Source organism: Sceloporus undulatus, chromosome 1, assembly GCF_019175285.1.
Source record: "Sceloporus undulatus isolate JIND9_A2432 ecotype Alabama chromosome 1, SceUnd_v1.1, whole genome shotgun sequence".
Lineage (NCBI taxonomy): Eukaryota > Metazoa > Chordata > Lepidosauria > Squamata > Phrynosomatidae > Sceloporus > Sceloporus undulatus.
The window spans coordinates 63,545,608-63,566,048 of record NC_056522.1 but is presented as its reverse complement, the minus strand read 5'-3'; the positions used below and the strand labels follow the sequence as shown (position 1 = coordinate 63,566,048).

Below are 20,441 nucleotides of genomic sequence, written 5' to 3'. Positions count from 1 at the left end.
GGAAGGTTGGAGTGCCCACACGTCAGGCCTCTTCAACAAGGACAAGTGGTCTCTAGACAAACAAGCTCTCCACATCAATGCCCTCGAGATGCTTGCTGTGGAAAAGCCTTTGAGAGCCTTCAAGACGAACCTTTCCAACAAGGTAGTACTTCTGATGGACAACACCACAGTTATGTACCACCTCAACAAACAAGGGAGCACCAGGTCACAGACCCTGCTCAACATCACGCTCCGCATCTGGATATGGTGCATCCCAAGAGGGATTTTGCTCCAAGCAATCCACTTGCCAGGAGAAGAGAACGACTTGGCCGACCAGCTCAGCAGCTCTGCCACCGTTTTCCACGAGTAGAGGCTCCATCCCAAGATGGTCAACGATCTCATCAGTCGGTGGAGAACCCCACAGATCGACCTCTTCATGACTGCTCTCAACAGCCACTGTCCCCAGTTCTGTTCCCGAGCGCGCAACGACAACTCTCTTGGAGACACGTTCATCTTCGCTTGGTCAGGAGAGATGCTATACACCTTTCCTCCATTTCCACTGATCACTAGGGTGGTGTCCAAGATGACAAGAGACCGTTCGGATGCCATCCTGATCATGCCTTGGTGGCCAAGACAACCATGGTTTCCATCCCTGCTCCACCTGTCCAGGAAATACTTTCTCCGTCTCGAGTTCCATCCAGATCTCCTCACTGTCCAGGACAGCCAGGTTAGGCATCCGGACATCAAAAATCTACCGATGGTGGCGTGGAGGCTCTGTCCTAGACTTGCTACCTCCCTCGGTATGGACAGTGATCTTGGCTGCCCAAAAGCCCATCACCAAAAAATCCTACGCTTCCAAACGGAAAAAAAATTGTTGAATTTCTCTCTGTGAAAGACCTCTCTCCATCCTGCGTTCCTGATGACACTTTTGGATTCGGGGCTGTGCCTCACCTCCATCAAGTGTTATCTTTCTGCCATCTGTTCTCATTTCCAGTTTGATGGCAAACCTTCCTTTTTTAGGGACCCTCTGGTGAAGAGTTTCCTGAAGGGTTGCAACAACCTCCATCCTTCAGTCTCGGTACCGACACCGGCTTGGAGTTTGGACGCTGTGCTGTCTTGTTTGCAATCCAAGCCTTTAGAGCCCATAGACACAGCTGACTTGAGGCTGTTGACCTGGAAGACAGCCTTTCTTGTGGCCATCACCTCTGCTCGCCGTGCCAGTGAGCTCTGTGCCTTGCTGAGGAATCAGCCTTTCCTTAGGTTCCATAAGGATAAGGTTGTCCTCCGTACCAACATTACCTTTCTGCCTAAGGTGGTGTCATCTTTTCAGATGTGTCAGGACATTGTTTTACTGACCCTGGCCATGAACCCGACCACCAACACTGAACGCCACTTGCACACCTTGGATGTTCGGAATGCTTTGGCATTCTATTTGGACAGGACTGCAGGTTCGAGCCATTCCGAGAGACTGTTCCAGTGCTATTCGGAACCAAAAAAGGGACTGCCTGTGACTGCTCAGAGGCTTTCCAAATGGGTGGCTAGAATCATCCACCTCTGCTATGAACTGTTGGGCAGACCTCTTCCGGCCAGGGTTCGGTCCCATGCAACTAGGGCAGTAACGACATCCTCTGCATGTTTCATAATATGATCCTATTGTTGTTGATGACTTAAAGTACTATTTATTGAAGTACTAAACACATCAAACACAGTTTTGGTTCAAAGATCTTTATTGTGTGGTTTAATAAACACGTTATTTGAACCTAACTTGGTGTCATGACACTCCCTCCACCACTGACCTATGCTTGTCAGTCTAACCCATTTGTATGATTCGCAGAGACCATGAAGAAAAAGGGCAAGTTGCCCACCCATCCTCCCCTCAGTGTCCTGCTCTTCATTGGCTCATTCTCATGTCGCTTATGCGGCGTAAATTTTGGAAATGGGGAAAGAGTGGGAAGGCAGGGGACTTATAATGGATGGGTGGGGCTACCACCAAAAAGTTGCAAAGTTAACTTTGCCCAGTGATTCCAGAAGTTTTCCAAGCAGCACTGCACAGGCACAGTACAACCCATTTGTATGTATTCGCAGATGACCACTCGAAGAAATACCGTTACAGGTGACAACCTGTCCTTATGTAATCATTATGCAAATTCAAAAAGATTTATTTTCTTTTTCATGGTCTCTGCGAATCACACAAATGGGTTATTCTGCACCTGCGCAGGAATGCTCAGAAACTTCTAGAATCTCTGGGCAAATGTTAGTTTGCAACTTTTTGCAACTTTTTGGCGGTAGCCTCGTCCATCCCATATATAGCCCCTAATGTTCCCCAGTTCCTTCTTTCCGCCATGTTCAACAGATTGAGGAACTTTGCTAGCTCATTTTTTCCTTGCTATCGGCCTTTTCAAGCTTAAATCTCTGGACTTTGACCAATGGAATTGTTCTTGACCACTCTCAATGGGCTAATCCTACGCGGACCTTGTTTGCTAACTTTGGCTCAACTACTGTATTGTTAGACCATTCTTAAAGTATGATGGCTTCCTTTAAAAGATTTTCCAAGTGCGGGGTTAAAATCCCGACCTCGGATGGATATGATAAATGTGTCCTGTGTTTGGGGGAGACCCATATTCCAAGGGACTGTCCCCATTGTAAGGCCATGACTACACAGGCCTTGAAGAACCAGAATCAAAAACTGAAGGCCTTCCTCTATGAGAAAGTCCTTCAACCCTCTCCAGCTTCTACTTTGGTTTCTCACCAAGAGCCTTCCATGAGTTGCTCAAAAAGAAAAATCCCTTAGATCAGGGAAAAAGCATGGTGAGGAGACTATAAAATCATCCAAAAGGAAGCATAGAGACAAGTGGTACAAATCCTCCAAAACCACTGTTCTTACCGAACAGGAGCACACTAAATGGGCTACATCTGCTTCTACTATAGCAAAATCCCATCATAAGGGCCCTTTGAGCACTGTCTCGGCTCCTCCGCCAGACTCCATCTCCACCGCCACCTTGACTACTCCAACTATTTTGGCCTCCGTCCTGATCCCTTTGGAGCCAAGGGTCCTTTTGTTGAGTCATCTTACACTTAAAGATGACGACTTACAGATTGTCCGTCTTGATCAGAGCTATAAATTGGAGGGAGAGATCCGAGAGCCTGAGCCACCAGTCCTACGGAAGCCGACGAGGCCCAGTTGGATGAACAGCCCAACTGTGATCTTTTTGATCTCTACCCGGACCTCATCTACGACCATCAGACTAGACAATACTTCTTGCCTGTTGATGTCACGCATCTCCATCGTAACCTGCCAGGCCTGACCAGAATGATGCCTCCATCTCAGACGCAGAGGAATACCATCACGATTCAATCTGAGGACTCTCACCAGAGACGTTTAACTCCTCCAAAAGCCTACTGTACCTCATTTTGAAGGCTCTCCGCACCAAAGCCGCATGAGGTCTCGCTCTCGGTCCCGATCTCATTCTCCTACACCTGAATACAAGGATTTTAGGTCTACATCTCCTCAAAGGGTGAGCCTGATGCCCCCTCTCCCATGGATGATGTCAGATCTTTCTCAGACAGAATCATCTGGCTGGCATCGGCTTTGGAATTGGAGGTCGCGCTTGACCCTATAGAGCAAAGTATCCATCGCTGCACTCCAGCTCCCCCCCAACTATAGGCTACCTACCATCCCAAGAGAAAATTGCTAAGAGCTCATGGAACACCCCGGCCATGATTGCGTCTACTTCACGCAAGATAGAAAATCTCTATCGAGTCACACCATTCGGACTGGCTTGGCTTTTCCAACATCGAAAGCCAAATTCAGCCATTGTTGAAGGGTCCCAGATAGCCTTCATGCCTCATACATCTTCTTCTCCTGTGGACAAAGAGAACAAGAAGATAGACGGTTTGGCAAAAGAATTCTATGCCTCAGTGGTCTTGGATATGAAAATTGCCAATTATTCTGGATGCCTGGGGGCCTATATACAGCTTTTAATGGAAAAGCTGAAACAGGCTATCAACGAATTTCCTGAGGACAGGAGAAGGTTAGCCTCTGCCCTCCGCAACAAAGTCCACTTAGTGGGTGGGCAGCAAATCATTTCGACCAGGCACTCCACTGATTGTGCATTAAAGATTTTGTCAGGATCCACTGCCCTCAGATATATTCGCTCCTCTCCACAGGCCAATTCCACCATAGAAGACATGCCTTTCGACAACTCTGGGTTGTTTAATCAAGAGACTGACGAAAAGCTTAACTTCCTCTATAGAATGAAAACAGCATCAAGGAAGCATGGCATGTCTTCACCCTCATGGTCACCTCATGAGATACAGATCACAACACCCTTGGTTTCCACCACACCAGCAATGTCCATATCAGCAACAATATCAGCATCAATATCAAGCACAGGACAGGCCGACTCAGCGTCAGCCTTCCCAGTCTTCTTTTACCTCATCCGATTGCTGACAGCCTTCTCAGCCTAGATACCAGCAAGGCTATAAGAAGAAGGAAACCCAAGGCAAGAAAAGATATTGAAGTGTTGCCGCGCACTCCGTCACTACCTTTGGTGATAGGTTAAAGCCATACTTTAACACCTGGGCCTTTATCACCTCCGACTCTTGGGTCTTAGACATTGTTTGTAGGGGTTATGCCCTCGAGTTTGAAGAGCTCCCGCCCACCAGAGCTATCCTTTCTCTTACCTCCACCAAAAGGGGATCACAGTCTTCCCTTACCTAGACGATTGGCTCTTCACGGCTCCATCCCGAGAGACATTGCTCCAGGATGTCCAATTCACCCTGTCCCTCTTGGAATCTCTTGGTCTCAAGATCAGGTTCCAATCCCTTTGCTCAGAAGTCCAAGCATGCCTTCCATGAAGGCGCATACAAGCTCATCTTATTCAAATAGCTATGGGACATCTGGCCTCGACCACCTTTGTCACCCATGGGCAAGATTCCATTTGAGAACGTTCCAATCCAGGTTTCTTTCGGCGTTCGATCCTGTATGGGATGGACAATGTTAGAAAGCCAGCTTCACATCAAAGCTTTAGAGATGCTGGCAGTGGAAAAAGCACTCAGAGCCTTTCAATCATTCCTCTCCGGCAAGGAAGTACTCTTACTGACGGACAACACCACCGTCATGTACTACCTCAACAAACAAGGCAGTACAAAGTCCCAGACCCTGCTCGACATTACACTCAGAATCTGGGGTTTGTGCATCAACCACAAGATCCTTGTCCAGTGCATACATCTTCCAGGAGAAGAAAACGAACTGGTAGATCAACTTAGCAGATCTCCCAATCCGTGCCACAAATGACACCTCCACCCAGACACGGTCGCCCTTCTCTCAACTGTGGGGACAGCCAATGATCAACATCTTTGCCTCACCTCTCAACACACAATGTGCAAGGTTCTGCTCACGGACCGGTGCTCCAGGCTCGCTAGGAGATGCCTTCCAGTTCAAGTGGTCAGAAGGGCTGATTTATGTGTTTCCTCCCTTTCCACTCATCACGAGGGTAGTGGCAAAGATGACATCGGACCATTCCGATGTGGTTCTCATCACCCCGTGGTGGCCGAGGCAACCCTGGTTCGATCCTCTACTTCATCTCTCCTAAAGGACTTACCTTCAGCTGGAGTTCCATCCTGACCTCCTGCCTCTGCACAGGGATCTTGTTCTCCATCCTGACATGGACACCCTCCCATTGGTAGCATGGAGGATTTCTCCTTGATGTCTTTACCAGATCCTATCAAAGACGTTATCTTGGTGTCGCAGAAGCCTTCAACACAGACATCTTACCAATACAAATGGGACAAATTCCTTGCCTTTCTTCTCGACAGAAACATTCCTCCATCCCGAGCATCAGTCCTGACAGTCTTGGAGTTCCTAATGTCCCTAGCAGACACTGGACTCTGTTTAACTTCCATCAAGTGCTACCTATCAGCCATCTGTTCCTGTTACCATTTCGAGGGCAGACATTCCCTTTTCAAAGACCCTTTGATAAAGAGATTCCTCAGAGGATTCAACAATCTCCATCCTCCATCCTCGGTACTTACACTGGCATGGAGTTTAGACCTTGTGCTTTCCTGCTTGGCATCCAAGCCATTTGAACCCATGGCCACTACAGACATGAGATTGCTCATCTGGAAAACAGCTTTCCTTGTGGCCATCACATCTGCTCACCAGGCAAGTGAACTCTGTGCCTTATGGGTGGACCAACCTTACCTTCGGTTTCACAAGGACAAAGTGGTCCTCCGTACCAATATTACCTTTCTGCCAAAGGTGGCGTCGGCCTTTCAAATGAACCAGGACATTGTGTTGCTGACCCTGGCTCTGAACCTGACCACCGACATTGAGCGCCATCTTCATGCTTTGGACATTCTGAAGGCATTGGCCTTCTATCTGGACAGAACCTTGGGTTCGAGGTGTTCCAAGCGGTTGTTTGTGTGCTACTCAGAGACCAAAAAGGGACTATCTATGACCGTGCAGAGGTTTTCTAAATGGGTGGCTAGTACCATCCACCTCTGCTATGAACTGTCTGGTAGACCTCTTCCAGTTTGGGTTTAGGCCCATGCAATGTGGGTGATAGCTGCATCCTCTGCTTTTTTGACTCAGGTTTCCTTGGAGGATGTTTGCAAAGCTGCTGTCTGGTCCCAGCCATTGACTTTCATCAAACATTACAGGCTGGACACGAGAGCCAGACAAGACACAGCTTTTGGGAGGGCAGTGTTGCTTTCTGGTCTACATTGACTAATTTTTCCTTCATTTTCATCTGAATGCATGCATTGTTTCTTACTATTCACTTGGAGTGAATTTGACAATTCAGTTGAACAGTTTTGGTTGATTAACCTATGCACTGCATATGGTTCATTTGCACTTCATTTGAACTAGAGTTTGACAATAACAATCACAAGTGCACTTTGGTATTCATGACTTTATTGTGGTTAATAAAGTCAATTGTTTGAACTTTACAAACCTGTGTCATGACACTCCCTCCTCCACTGACCTAAGCTTGTCAGTCTAACCCATTTGTGTGATTTGCAGAGACCACAAAGAAGAAGTTGCTTACCAGTAACTGTATCTCTTCGAGTGGTCACCTGCGAATTCACACAAATCCCGCCCATCCTCCCCTCAGTATCCTGCTCACTTTGCTAGGTTTAGTGTCACACTTTGTGCAGCATACTCGGAACTGGGGAAGAGTGGGACCGTTAGGGGCTATATATGGTATGGGCGGAGCTACTGCAAAAAGTTGCAAAAGGTTGGAAGCTAACTTTTGCCCAGAGATTCTAGAAGTTTCCAAGCATTCCTGCACAGGCGCAGAATAACCCATTTGTGTGAATTTGCAGATGACCACTTGAAGAAATACCATTACAGGTGAGCAAACTCTCTTTAGTGAATTCAGTTTTTACATATGTGTACATATGTCATCTCATGGTCTTACCCTCTCCCTCCTTTCTATTCTTTCTTGCAACCCAATGTCTTCCCCCATCTCCAGTATCCATCTCTCTCTCTGTTTTGATAGAGAGTATTTAAATGTATGTATTCTGTGCTTGTGAATCAAAGTCTTCCTGATTCTATCATGTGTTTTACCCTTTTCTTAAACTTACCTTACTCCCAAGAGACTTGAACACCTTTTACAAGGCTCCTGTTTTAAACTGTCTGGAGCCCAAAACAGGCGGGTGGACTGGGAATACATTTCATCATTATGTTGAAAGTCTCACTTCTTCTGTGTACTGTATGTACTCATCTTTAAGTCTAAAATCTTTTTGCAAAAAAATTGACCCCAAAATCCCAGGTTGACTTATTTACGAGTGAGTATGGTAATGTGATAGCAGCCAGTTAAGGGTGAAACAAAAAAACCTCAGTTAGAGTCCCTCTTGCTGTGTGCGCACATACACACACTGAAGGAGCCTCCAAGTTTTACCCTCAATTTATCCATGCATCATGGCAAAATCCATAATTTTGACCCCAAAACCTGTCCTCTATTTATACATGAGGTCGACGTAGCCGAGTATATACAGTAATACTGAACTTGGTGGTCTTGTTGATGAATTATCTCCAGACAAGATAGTGGGATTTGTCAGCCCAGTAGACAAGTGGATTAGATAGTTGTAAGGATGAAATGGTGGGGGGAGGGGGAATTATAAAGATGGCTTGTGGTCTGGGCAGGGAAGGCAACCACCACTCCCTCCCCCACCCTGCTCAGACTGTGGGCCACTAGTAGAATTACATATACTTCCCTACAATACTTGAAGTAAACTAAAGGATATAAAAGAAATAAATAACTACAGATGAACACTCATGCTTGAAGTAAGAACTAAAGAGAGACTTACAATTCAGTCCTGTGTCTGTTCCACTGTGTTGATTGGGGCTTACTCTCTTGTTAGTATATTTAGCATTGCAGACTCAGAAAAGTGAAACTTTATATATACAGTGCGCCCGCGTCATACACAGATGCACTATATGCGGCTTTCAGCATATGTTGAAAGCTGTGCGGGAACGCGCGGGGCGCAAGAGGTGACACATCCCATTGGAAGTAATGGGCCGTGCGCTGCCGTGCCATCGCACCATGCACGAGCCCCATTACTTTCAATGGGGCTCAAACATACACATTTTTTCCGGGAGGTCCGGAACAGATCCCCCAAGTAAAAAAAAGGGCGCACTGTAATAAATTTTACATACCCAATACACAAAAGCTAGAAAGTGATGTGAGGTTTTTTTTCTTTTTGCAGATTATAGTGGAAACACCTTGGTAAAACTGAACAATAATGCATTGTATTTCTTCAAATTTGAAATGAAAGAGGTTGTGAAGCTTGCTGCATGGGAAAATAGAGCCAGTCATTTTGTTTTTTATTGGAAACCTTCTGGTGACATGTACTTGCTCAAAATTGATGGTGGGACTATAGACCGTCAGACCTATCCATTGAGATTGGAAGTATTTAGTGCTGCCTGGAAATTAGGGGAAGTTTGTCCATACATATCATTTGAACATAATATGAAGCAAAATATTTATTATCTAGACATGGGGGAAAAGATAGCCTTCTGGACTCAGATAGTCTTTCTGGAAAATCTGGGCTTATCTGTAAATATTGAAATCTTCAATTCACATTTGCTGAAGCAAAATACCTACCTTCACTATGAAATAGCTCGTGGAATCTGCACTAAAAATCAGGTGAGATGTTCCTGAAACCAATAAAAATATCATTACTTTAGAGATTATCACACAAGGGCTATCTACACTTTAATAGATCTAACATTATTTAGCAAAAATGATACAATGGTAAAATTGCAACACTTATTTCACACGGTGTTGCATTAATGATTCACGAACAGTAAAATAGTGCTTTTACATTCTGCACATTGATAGGAGGGGTTGTGATCAGAGAGAGAGAAAATGGATAATCTCTCACGGCTAAGGAACTCTCCTATGACTTACAAGTGTGACACAGGAAGTGATTTTGCCAAACAGCACACTGGGGGATTCAACTTATTTCCAGAGATTTAATGATGGATTCTCAATGGAGCTATTGAAATGAGATTGCCTTTCACATGTTTGTGATAGCTCTAATGAAGCCCTATTGGCAAGACATTAATGTTTTTTATTGTTAATGAGAAGTTGCACTATCATGTCGCTTTGATGACAAGACAAGTACAGTATGCTTGAAATTGCCGTGTGAACATCTTCCTGTGATCATGCAAACATGAGAGCATAGTGCTTTTCTCCCATTTCTTATCCCCGTGTGATAATCTCCTCTGTTTTATTGTCCTTATATGGTTGAAGTTGAGTCTGTAAGCCATGTGATCTGAATTTATATGGTAGAAGCTGAGTATATAGCTGTTTCCACGTTAGCCCCTTCCTTTTAGGATTGCCAGAATAACTGTATAGTAAGGAAGAACAAATAGATCTACCTTAATCAACATATTGAAAATATAATGAGTGTTTATGGAATTTATTTAGTTCAGCTTCTCAGAATTTTGTTCAATATCTTGTCCCAGAAATCTTTATCTTTTATTTGTCATAGATCTTTTTCATCTTTCAGATAACATTGGGGTTCAACAGACCGCCCCAAAAGGACAGGCTGGAGCTGCCCATTTTTGCTCCTGAGGGAGCCTGCAGCAACCAAACCGCACGGGCTCCCTCCGCACCAAAAAGAACCTGCTAAAAGCAGGTTCTTCTTGGTGCATGCAGCTGCCGCCATGAGTGTACCATTGGCACAATGTAGCATGTCAATGATGCAAGCATGGCGCCGCAACATGCAGATGTCATCATGGTGGCTCCCATGTGGATGGGAGGCCACCATGATGGCACTGCTGCTGTGCCCTAATGTTCGGGAACGTGCAGTTGCCCCATTCTCCCAAACCCTAATTTTGGCCCCAGGTCATCACAAAGTGGCAGTCTGTTCCAGGCCATTGTTTTTAAATAATGGTGTTCCAACCTAAACTGGTAAAACACTGCTATGAACTACTGTGGTTTTAATTAAGCTTTCCTCTTTGCAGGGTGTGTCTTTTTAAAGAGGATTCCTTTCAGTGCTTTTGTTTTCTGCCAGGAGAATTAAATTGGTAGGGTATTTCAGTTACTATACTCCCCCACTTCATAACAGAATAGCGCTCCTTCAGAATAGTTTTTAAAAAAATAATAGAAGGAAAATAGTTCCCTCCTAGACCACAGAAGCTGAGTACTAATCCCATAGCTATGTTAAGCAGGAAATATTGGTTTTATAATATTACAAAGAAAAAGTTTTTTGAACAGAATTGAATGGTTTTTAATTCTAAAGATTGTATAATTATTTTTAAAGAACATGCATACATTTATTCTGATGTTTTTGTATGTTTGTAATTTGTTCTGATTTCAGTCATTTGTTAACAGTCTTGGTGAGCCAGTGTGGTGTGGGCACTGGTCAATTACTTTGCAGACCAGGGTTCAAATTCCCACTTGGCCATGGAAACCTACTGGGTGACCTTGGGCAAGTCACATTCTCTCAGTCTCAGAAGTAGGCAAACATAAATCCCCTCTGTAATAAAGATTAAAGAACTCTCATTTGAGAGAAACCTTGCTGTACTGAAATTCATTCCTGTGTGTGAGAGGAAGTTTGCTACGCAACTAAGATTCTTCACAGACTTTCTTCTGGGCATCTTGTCTGCATACATAAACTCTGCTTGTGTTCACTTCTACAAGAGTTATGAACCCAGCACGCGCCTTGACAAGAAGTCCCACCGGAAGTTCTGCCTGGAGGTCCTGCCTCCAGACACCACTGCTCTATGTCTCAGTTTTAGGGGTGAAAGAGACTGCCCCTGAGAGGACCAGGTTGGGGCCACAGCAACCAGACACCGCAGCCCCAATCCAGCTTTTTGCCGGCCTAAAAAGAAGCAGCAAATTGCCATTCCTTTTTGGGCCAGCAAAAAGCCAGCTCTATCCTCTATGCCACAGCTTTATGGAGCTCCTGTAACATGCAGAGTGTAAATGCTGCACTATCAGAGCACTGTGAAGTTGGACCACATGTGAAGCTGTTGGCATTGGGGGTATTAGGGCATCTGTCATGCAAACGCCATGCCCCCTAAGCCGTCGGAAAGCAGGCATTTTGAGCTAGTCTGTTTCAGCTCTTAGTTAATTCTGTTTTACATATTGTTTAAATATTTTCAGGCTGCAAATTGCCTTGAGACTTCACCTTAAAGGTAATCTAAAAATATTTTTTTAGATTACCTTTAAATTATTTAAATAAGCAATAATAACAATAATTTAAATAAGGGATAATACTGGATCTGTTTGTTGGGAAAGGAATTTTGAGGGTGAAGGGTTTGCATAGACTATATATGCATATATTTTTAAATCCCTGTAATCCTACAGTTTAATTTTTTTAATTTTTAAATTGGCCTATTAAAAAGTTTTTACTTGCCCTAAATCTAGCAAAACAGGAGTGTTTTCCTTTACTTTTTCATAGGCAGCAAATGTTTTATCAAAAAAGTCTATTCTACCTTACTAATTTTTCTTCTCTGTTCTGCTTCATAGACAGTCACATTTTATCATGATGCGGATTACTCAGTAGCATTTGATTATGAAACTGTAGTGTAAGTATAATGAGAGTCAAATTGGCTGTGAAATGGTTCAGTACCCAGGGGTCAAAATTACATTTGGACTAAGAGATTTTTTGGAGAAGGTTTTTTTTTTTACAGCAGCTCTACAAGTTGCCACTACTCATAGAAATTATTTTTAAAAGTGACCTGATACCAAGTCCCATTGATATTATACAATCTACTCCAAGCATGAATGCATCAGGATATATGAACTGAATTCTGAAATTGTCAGTTGTTAGAATGGGGCACTGAATTATTTTCTTCTGGTCTTACCCCCCTTTCTTTGACACAGAACTCTGATGGAATACTATTTCTTTCTTTATAATATTTATAAACTGTTTTGTGCCAAGAATAATCCTGAGCAGTCAACAATATAAACCAACAAAATATAACTATTTTAGTAATTGATTAACAGTGACTGGGCTATAAATCAGAGGAAATTATTTGTATATGTGTTGGTGAATTCTTATCAGATATATATTTGTACCACTTTACCACAAGTGGAAAAACAAAAATCCATAAAATTCTAGAGTACACGCACCACTTGTGAAAACTACTGAAGTTTTGAAATGAATTCACTCTTATTTTCAGTGGTTATTATGGAGGAAAAAACATGCTAATGAATGCAGCACTGGCAAGAAGTGTTTGTCGAATATTTCAAAGTTTATAAATGCAGCACTGGCAAGAAGTGTTTGTCGAATATTTCAAAGTTTATAATTGTAGGCACATGATATGGTAAAATATCATTCTGTGAGCGAGGATGGAATAAAAAGATAAGGAGAGGGATTACTTGACTTTATTGTTGAGAACTCCAATGAGACACTATCATTGGAAGGCAGAATGGACAGTATTCAGAAAGGCAGCTTGTAAATACAGAAATAAATAAAAATTAGAAGGGGTCAAGTCTGATAGCATCTAGTAACCTTTACACATATATTGATATGAAATGGGGAAAACCCTAGAATTTTCATTTAGATATGTGTCTAAGAATATGTTTGAATATAAAAATATGCAAGGGACTGTATACTAATTGAATCAATTTAATTTACATAGATGTTTCTTTACTAAGTTTCTATTGATTCAGTGTGGATCTATTCTAGTTGGTGTAAGAATTATTTGGGCCAATAACACCATCAGTTATGTATGTTTGCAAGCACTTTTAAACATTTTAGAAATTCCAGCTGCAGGATTGCTATACATGTGAATGTGCAGGTTTCCCATCTACATTCTAAGTGAATGAATAGATGAGTTTATTTTAAGAATCTTGGGCAATATAAACTAATGGAAATTGACTGCACTAGATAATGCTTATCATACTTTTCACAGTACGGGCACTGCATCCTCTGCAGGTACATAGATCTATTAGTATGAAGCAGGAAAAATAAGACATGGTTAATAAAAAGAAATAGTATTTGTGTTGTATTAATTTTGAAGCACATGTAAATTGCAATAACTATTTCTTATGTGGGACCATTTTCATATAGAACAACGGCACAGGGAGTTATGACAGTTGAATTTCAACCTTCTTTATCTGGAAAAACGTGTGATTCAAAAATCAAGGTATGCTTTATTGAATTGAAAATCCATCTTAATAAAATATGGGAGGAAATATAGAAAAGCATGTTCTGCATATATATTGTGTGTGTATATGTGCCTTCAAATTGCCTGCCAATTTATGGTGACACGTGTATTTAATAGGGAGTGGGTTTTTTGTGTGTCGGTTTTTTGTTTTGTTTTGGCAAAGAATACTCAGAGGTGGTTTTGCCAGTTCCTTCATCTGAAATACAGCCTACTGCACTTGGTATTTGTTTGTGGTCTCCCATCCAAGTACTAACCTGGGATAACCCAGTTTAGCTTCCAAGTTTAGAAAGGATTAATAAATTAAGACTAGTTTTCTAATAGTTTTTGGCATAGTATGACAGTGACATATTATTCTTTGATTAAAGGAGAAAATATTCCTCCCCACAATTTATATTAGATGTAAATTATTTTGATATTATAATTTCAGTCAGTTAGGAAGTATGGGTTAGGAAGCACAGAGTCTAATAATTAGTCCACTGAATTAGTGGTGAAGAGAAAGCTTTAAGACAGACCACTTGTAATAGCACACACACATTTTACTAGAGTTGAAAATGTTCAGAGCTTTACTGTTTGCAGCTGTAGGAGTCTTGGTGCGGTTTAAGACACTAGATTCAATATTGCTGACCCACCTGCTGTCTGATGAATCCCACACCGCAGTTCACCTGGATTCACCAATCCACTAGGATGGCAATAAATGGATTCACCAATCCACAGGGGCATCTTCCATTGTGTGTGTTTTTAGGACACCTGGAAGTGGCATGAGGGGAGGGCAAGCTGGGTATGACACTAATGCAGTCATCCTCAAGATTCTGTAAGGTAGGGGTGGAAATAGTGTAGTTTATGGGCACATGCAGTGCCCCCCCACCCCAAGTCTCTGGCACTCCACAAAAAACATTTTGCAGAAGAAAACTCAAAAAATATTTTTGTAAAAATCCTTTGTGCCTGTGCAGTGCTGTTTTGGGGGACTACTCACCTGGAACAGACACCCACTCACCCCATAGTGGTCTAAAAGGTAACTGAAAGTGACATGTTATCACTTCTAGTCAAACAAAATGACAGCTGTAAAGAAAGGGAACAGATTTATATTGCTCTAGAGAAGCCAGAAATGGGGGATTGTGACCCTCCAATATGTGGGGCTTTTCTGCTCTACAGGAGACAAACACCCAAATTTCATCTCCTCCCAAATTTGATCCACCCTATGCCAAAGCCAATCCACTAAAGTTGTCATAAGGAAAACCAGAATTGTGCACAAAGCTATTACAAGCCAACATTGACCAACTGTGGAAAGGAAATTTGTCTCAACAAGACTGGCCAATTGTGCAGCCAGGCTCCAATTATATTTTCCCCAAAAAGCCACTCAGGGATGCATCAAAAGGCTTTATTTTTTTTGTCCTAGACAACTGAATGTATGGGGTAGCCAATGTCCCAAACTTTTTTTAAAAAAATTCAGATAATACCCAAAAGCAGTATTAGGTGAGTTCCTATAACAACATGTGTGGTTTTGTCAGGGAAACAATTTAATGCCCCAAGATCAATTTTCACATAATTTAGGGTATTTAAATACCAGGGAATTTCTTTGATTTTGTTCCATAAAGGGTATGACTACAAATAAAGTAAATTTCTTTTCACCTGTTTATATACTTTTCATTTTTGTGCTTCCATATTTGAGTAGATATGGAATTCATCCAGATAAAATATGTTATCAGGCAAGTTAAAATTATAATATAAATTATTATTATTATTATTATTATTATTATTATTATTATTATTATTAACCTTTATTTATAAAGCACTGTAAATGTACACAGCGCTGTACATACAATTTTTTTATTTAGACGGTTCCCTGCCCTCAGACTTATAATCTAAAAAGGCACAACACAAAAGGAGAAGGGAGTGGTGGTGGGGAAGGAGATGAGGTCCAGCAATTCTTCTCTACCTCCGAGGCCTGGACCAAGGCAGATGGACTGGAGGGAGGGCTTGGCTTCTTAATTGATGGTTAAAAGGAGGCATCCTGGGGCAGAGAGGAGCTCACACCTGGGAATATTTCTCTAAACAATATAGTCTTTAACTCAGTTTTGAAACTGGGCAGAGAAGCGATGAGGTATGCATGTGGGGAAAGAAGGTTCCAGGAGTAAGGGGCAGCAAGTGAGAAGGGACAGATCCGGGAGGGGGCAGTGGCAATCCTACACTGGGAAAGGAGACCTTGAGCTTCTTGTTTCTCCATGTAAGTCTACTCTTCAACACTCATTTTCTGTTTCTGTTGATGACATTTCTATTTGACCAGTCCAGCAAGCCTATAGTCTTGGTTTTATTTTTTATTCTTCTCTGTCGTGTATCCCTCAGATCCAGACCACAGCTAAGGCATGTAGATTCTTTTTATACAATATTGCCAAAATCTGACCATTTCTATCTGCCTCTACTGCCAAGATTCTGGTCCATGCCCTAGTGGTATCACAACTTGATTTCTGTAACATCCTTCTGGCTGGGCTTCCTCTTTCTCACCTCCATCCTTTAATTTCTGTCCAGCCTTCAGCTGCACGCATTATCACATCCGGCCACCGCTTCGACCATATCTCTCCTTTGTTGTTTTCCCTTCAGTGGCTCCCTCTCCCTTTCTGTATTCAGTATAAGCTCCTGTTGTTGACTTTTAAAGCCCTGCATGGGCTGGCCCCTCCTTATTTATCAGACCTTCTTTCTCCTCACCTTCCCACTTGAGCCCTCCGTTCTGGTAGTCAAGGTCTGCTGTCTCAGCCCAGGATTTTCTCTGCCCCATCCCTGCTTCGTCTCTTTTCACTTGCTGCTCCTTACTCCTGGAACCTCCTTCCCCCATGAACATGGCTCATCAGTTCTTTAACTAGTTTCAAAACTGAGTTGAAGACCATCCTGTTCAGAGAAGCATTCCCAGGCATTGTGTGACTATTATTTGCTATTTGACGTTATTAATTTGTTGCCTGTTTATTGAACCCTTTCCTGTATTGTTATGTATTATTTAAATGTATTATGCTACTATTTCTTAGATTGTACGCCATGGGCAGTTTTACTCGTATCTATTTTATTGGTTGTATGTACAGCACTGTGCAAATCTACAGCACTATATAAATAAAGCATAATAATAATAATAATAATAATAGTAATAATAATAATAATATCTTTAATCTACTGCGATGGGACTTTTTATAGAGGAATAGATGTGTGTGAGTGTGTGTGTATATATAATATTAACATTCTTTTTTCTTTTTCTTTTCCTAGCTCACTCACTTACGTGTTGGTTGCTCACCTGAAAAAAAGAATTGAAGTTACTGGGCAAGTTCAATTCCTCTTACTAATGTTTTCCCCATCTAACCACAGAAGTTAACTATAAAAGCAATAGAAATATCCCAATTGATTTGCATGCTTCAGTTTTCTGGTTCTATGAAACAGAAAAATGTAGATTTAAATTACTGTTGTGTGTTGTCAAATGGATGCGAAACACCTCCCTCCCCCCCAAAAAAACATTTCCTTTGAACTTCTAGTATTATCTTTAAGTTGTATGTCTGTTTGCTCTTTCTGTGTAGTGGGCTGCTGCTATAGCAGAAAAAGCTAAGTTCAAAAAACTATTCTTGTTTTATTGGACAGGTCAGGCCTTCTGCCCCAAACACTGTGCCCTGAACCAGACACAAGGGGCACCAGCTTCCATTTCTGTCCATTCAAAGTGAGGTAACAGGGAATAAGTATAAAAATTATACTTTCAACTGGATTGCATAGCTGTAGCTATGCAGAGGAAGACTAGGACATCAGTATCGTGGCTGCACCAGAGGAATCAAGGCTTATGCCAGTTATAAAAGCCAGACATTTAAATATTCAGTCAAAGCCATGCTCTGGCTTTTGGATTCCTTGGGCCTCAGAGTGAATCTGGACCTTTCTCAGCTGATTCATTTCATATGAGCTCTCATAGATTCTTGTGCCCAGGCTGCCTTTCTTCTGAATGACAAAAATCTTGCCCTCCAGAGGTCCACTTTTCAGTGTCTTCACAGTCAATGCAGCTTTGCCAGAGATGTTCAAGTTCTGCTAGGAGTCATGGCCTCCACAACCTCTGTGACACAATTTCCAAGATGAGAACTCTGCAAACCTGGTTCCTGTCCTGCTTTGACTCTTTCATCAGTTCTTTTCACAAACTAATTACGATACCACAAAGTATACGTTGCTCCTTGCAATGGTGGTTAGAATCCCAGAATGTTCAGGCTGGGATGCCATTTCCTTTAGTCCATAAGAGTGGTAACTATGGATGCCTTTCTGAAGGTGCCCACTCTGCAGACCTCTCTGTCTGGTGTCAGTGGTCCACTGATAAAAGCATCCTCCACATCAGTGTTCTTCAGATGCTCACTGTCATCAAAGCCTTTCAGGCATGCAAGCAAACTCTTCAAGGTTGGGCAGTTTAAGTAGTCCCTAACAACACCATGGTGGTCTTCCACCTGAACAAACATGGAGGGATGAAATCAGACACCCTGCTTCACCTCACTCTTCTCCTGTGGCATTGGTGCATTCCTGAATTTCACTTCAGACTTGGCATATGTGCACACTGGCATTCTATGTTGATCACCACATTTCACCAATCCCAGAGACTGTTCCTGTGCTATTCCACCATCAAGAAAGCTCTCCCAATTTCTATCCAAATGGTTCTCAAAGTGGTAGTCTAGCCTATGCCTTGGCCCAGAAAGATCCACCTGCTCAAGTGAAGAGTATTTTAGCCAGAGCTACAGTGGCATCTGCACCATAATATTTGTAGAGCTACTACTTGATCTCAGCCTTTTCTGCCTTTATATTCCATTAAAGACTGCATATAATGTCCCTTCCACTAGCTGCATTTGGGAGAGCTGTTCTTTTCTCATCTGTCACATGATACTCCCACCTCTTATGGTGAGTAGCTTGCCAGTTTCTTAATTGTGTGAATCACAAAAACCACAAAGAAGGACAGGTTACTTAGGGGTGAAATAGACTGCCCAAAAAAGGCCACCCCAGCACCGCTCACCCTGGACTCATGGCATCCACATGCCCATAGCCCTAATCTGGCCCTTCACCAGCTTCTGAAAAGGAGTGGGTTTTTTTTCACTCCTTTTCAAGCCAGGCTCTTCCTGGTTGGACTGACTTTGGGCTGCATATGAAGCATGTCTCACCTAATGACATGCCCCCAACGCAGCACAAAGGTGGATCATTTGGCCTGTCTGTTTCAGCCCTTGTAACTTGAAGGCCAAACAGGAAGGGAGGAGGAATAGCATTATATGTCAGGGATATTCACATCTTTGAAAAGTTCTATGACGTAAATACTGAAAGTCAGTTTGACAGCATCTGGCTAAAAAGTAAAGGGGAGAGAAATAACAAGTGTAGTTTTTTGTGGGTTTTTTGGGCTATGTGGCCATGTTCTAGAAGAGTTTATTCCTGACATTTTGCCGGCATCTGTGGCTGGCATCTTCAGAGAATGCTGACTTGGAAGAGAGTGGATATATATAGTGCGCCCGTGCCATGCGCGGACACATTTTACACGGCTTCCAGATTACACGAAAGCTGCTTGGGGAGGGAAACAATGACGCGTGTGCCTGTGGTACACGCGTGCCACTCTGCCACATGCACGTGCCCCATTATTTCCTATGGGGCTCGACCATAGGCAGATTTTCCAGATCCCCCATGTAAGGAGAGGGCCCACTGTATACTGTGTGATCCTGGGTAAGGAGGAGTGATTCCCATGTTAATCTGTGTATGTCGGCTATGCCTGCCATGAAAGTTTGGCTTGGAAGATTGTAGTAGATTCCCACAGTGACACCCCTGTTGTTTGTGAACAACAGGGGTGTCACTGTGGGAATCTACTACAATCTTCCAAGCCAAACTGATGCCTTCCTGGAAGAGATTACTACACATTCAGAAAGGAGAAATGCAGTAATAGTGCAGTAATAGTAGGGGATTTCAAATCTCCTGATATTAGTTGGAAGTCAAACTCTGTCAAGAATATAAGGCAGGGGTAGGCAACCTGCGGCCCGCGGGCCGGATGCGGCCCGGCGAGGCCTTGGGACCGGCCCCAGCCCGGTCCTGCCGCCGATTGCCGCCGGGGCCTTTGGGGGGCAATTGTCTATAGAAGCCTCAGAAACATGCATTTATATTAACATTTTTTTAAAAATCTGCAAATTTTTTCATGTGTCCTCCATTTTTTAAAAAAAAGTGTCTTCCATTTGAAAATTTTGTCCTACATATTTAATTTTTTTTTAAATTATTTATTTATTTATTGGCTTCGGCCCCCCAGTTGTCTGAGGGACAGCAGCCCGGCCCCCGGCCCAAAAAGGTTGCCTACCCCTGATATAAGGTCTAACAAATTAATCATTTGACCTGCAGACAATTTCATTGTGTAGAAGGTGGAAGAAGCAACAAGGGGATCACCTATTTTTGATCTGATATTAACCAGCAATGATGACCTGGTTAATGAAGTGGAAGTGTCAGGATCCTTAGGTAGGAGTGGTCATGTTCTCCTGATATCATCTGGCCTCAGAGGGAGAGAAAGGCCTGCCAGCTCCATCAGGCCGGACCTAGAGCAGTGGGTCTCAACCTTCCTAATGCCGCAACCCTTTAATACAGGTCCTCATGTTGTGGTGAACCCCAACCATAAAATTATTTTCATTGCTACATGCGAATATGTGTTTTCCGATGGTCTTAGGCGATCCCTGTGAAAGGGTTGTCCAACCCCCAAAGGGGTCCCGACCCACAGATTGGAAACCACTGACCTAGAGTAAGAGGATGAGCCCTCCCTTTGCCATCTGATGTCATCTGGCCTCAGAGGGAGAGAAAGGCCTGCCAGCTCCATCAGGCC

At 42.8% G+C, this 20,441-nt stretch overlaps 1 protein-coding gene across 1 annotated transcript in view; it reads left to right on the top strand.

Moving 5' to 3' along the window:
* Nucleotides 1–20,441, top strand: part of CATSPERE (catsper channel auxiliary subunit epsilon) — a 120,878-nt gene that overhangs the window by 76,903 nt on the left and 23,534 nt on the right. The window contains exons 11-14 of the mRNA XM_042456618.1: nucleotides 8,689–9,128; nucleotides 11,964–12,022; nucleotides 13,513–13,588; nucleotides 16,859–16,877. Of these exons, the coding sequence (XP_042312552.1) occupies nucleotides 8,689–9,128; nucleotides 11,964–12,022; nucleotides 13,513–13,588; nucleotides 16,859–16,877 (594 nt within the window). The remainder of the gene's footprint in view (nucleotides 1–8,688; nucleotides 9,129–11,963; nucleotides 12,023–13,512; nucleotides 13,589–16,858; nucleotides 16,878–20,441) is intronic.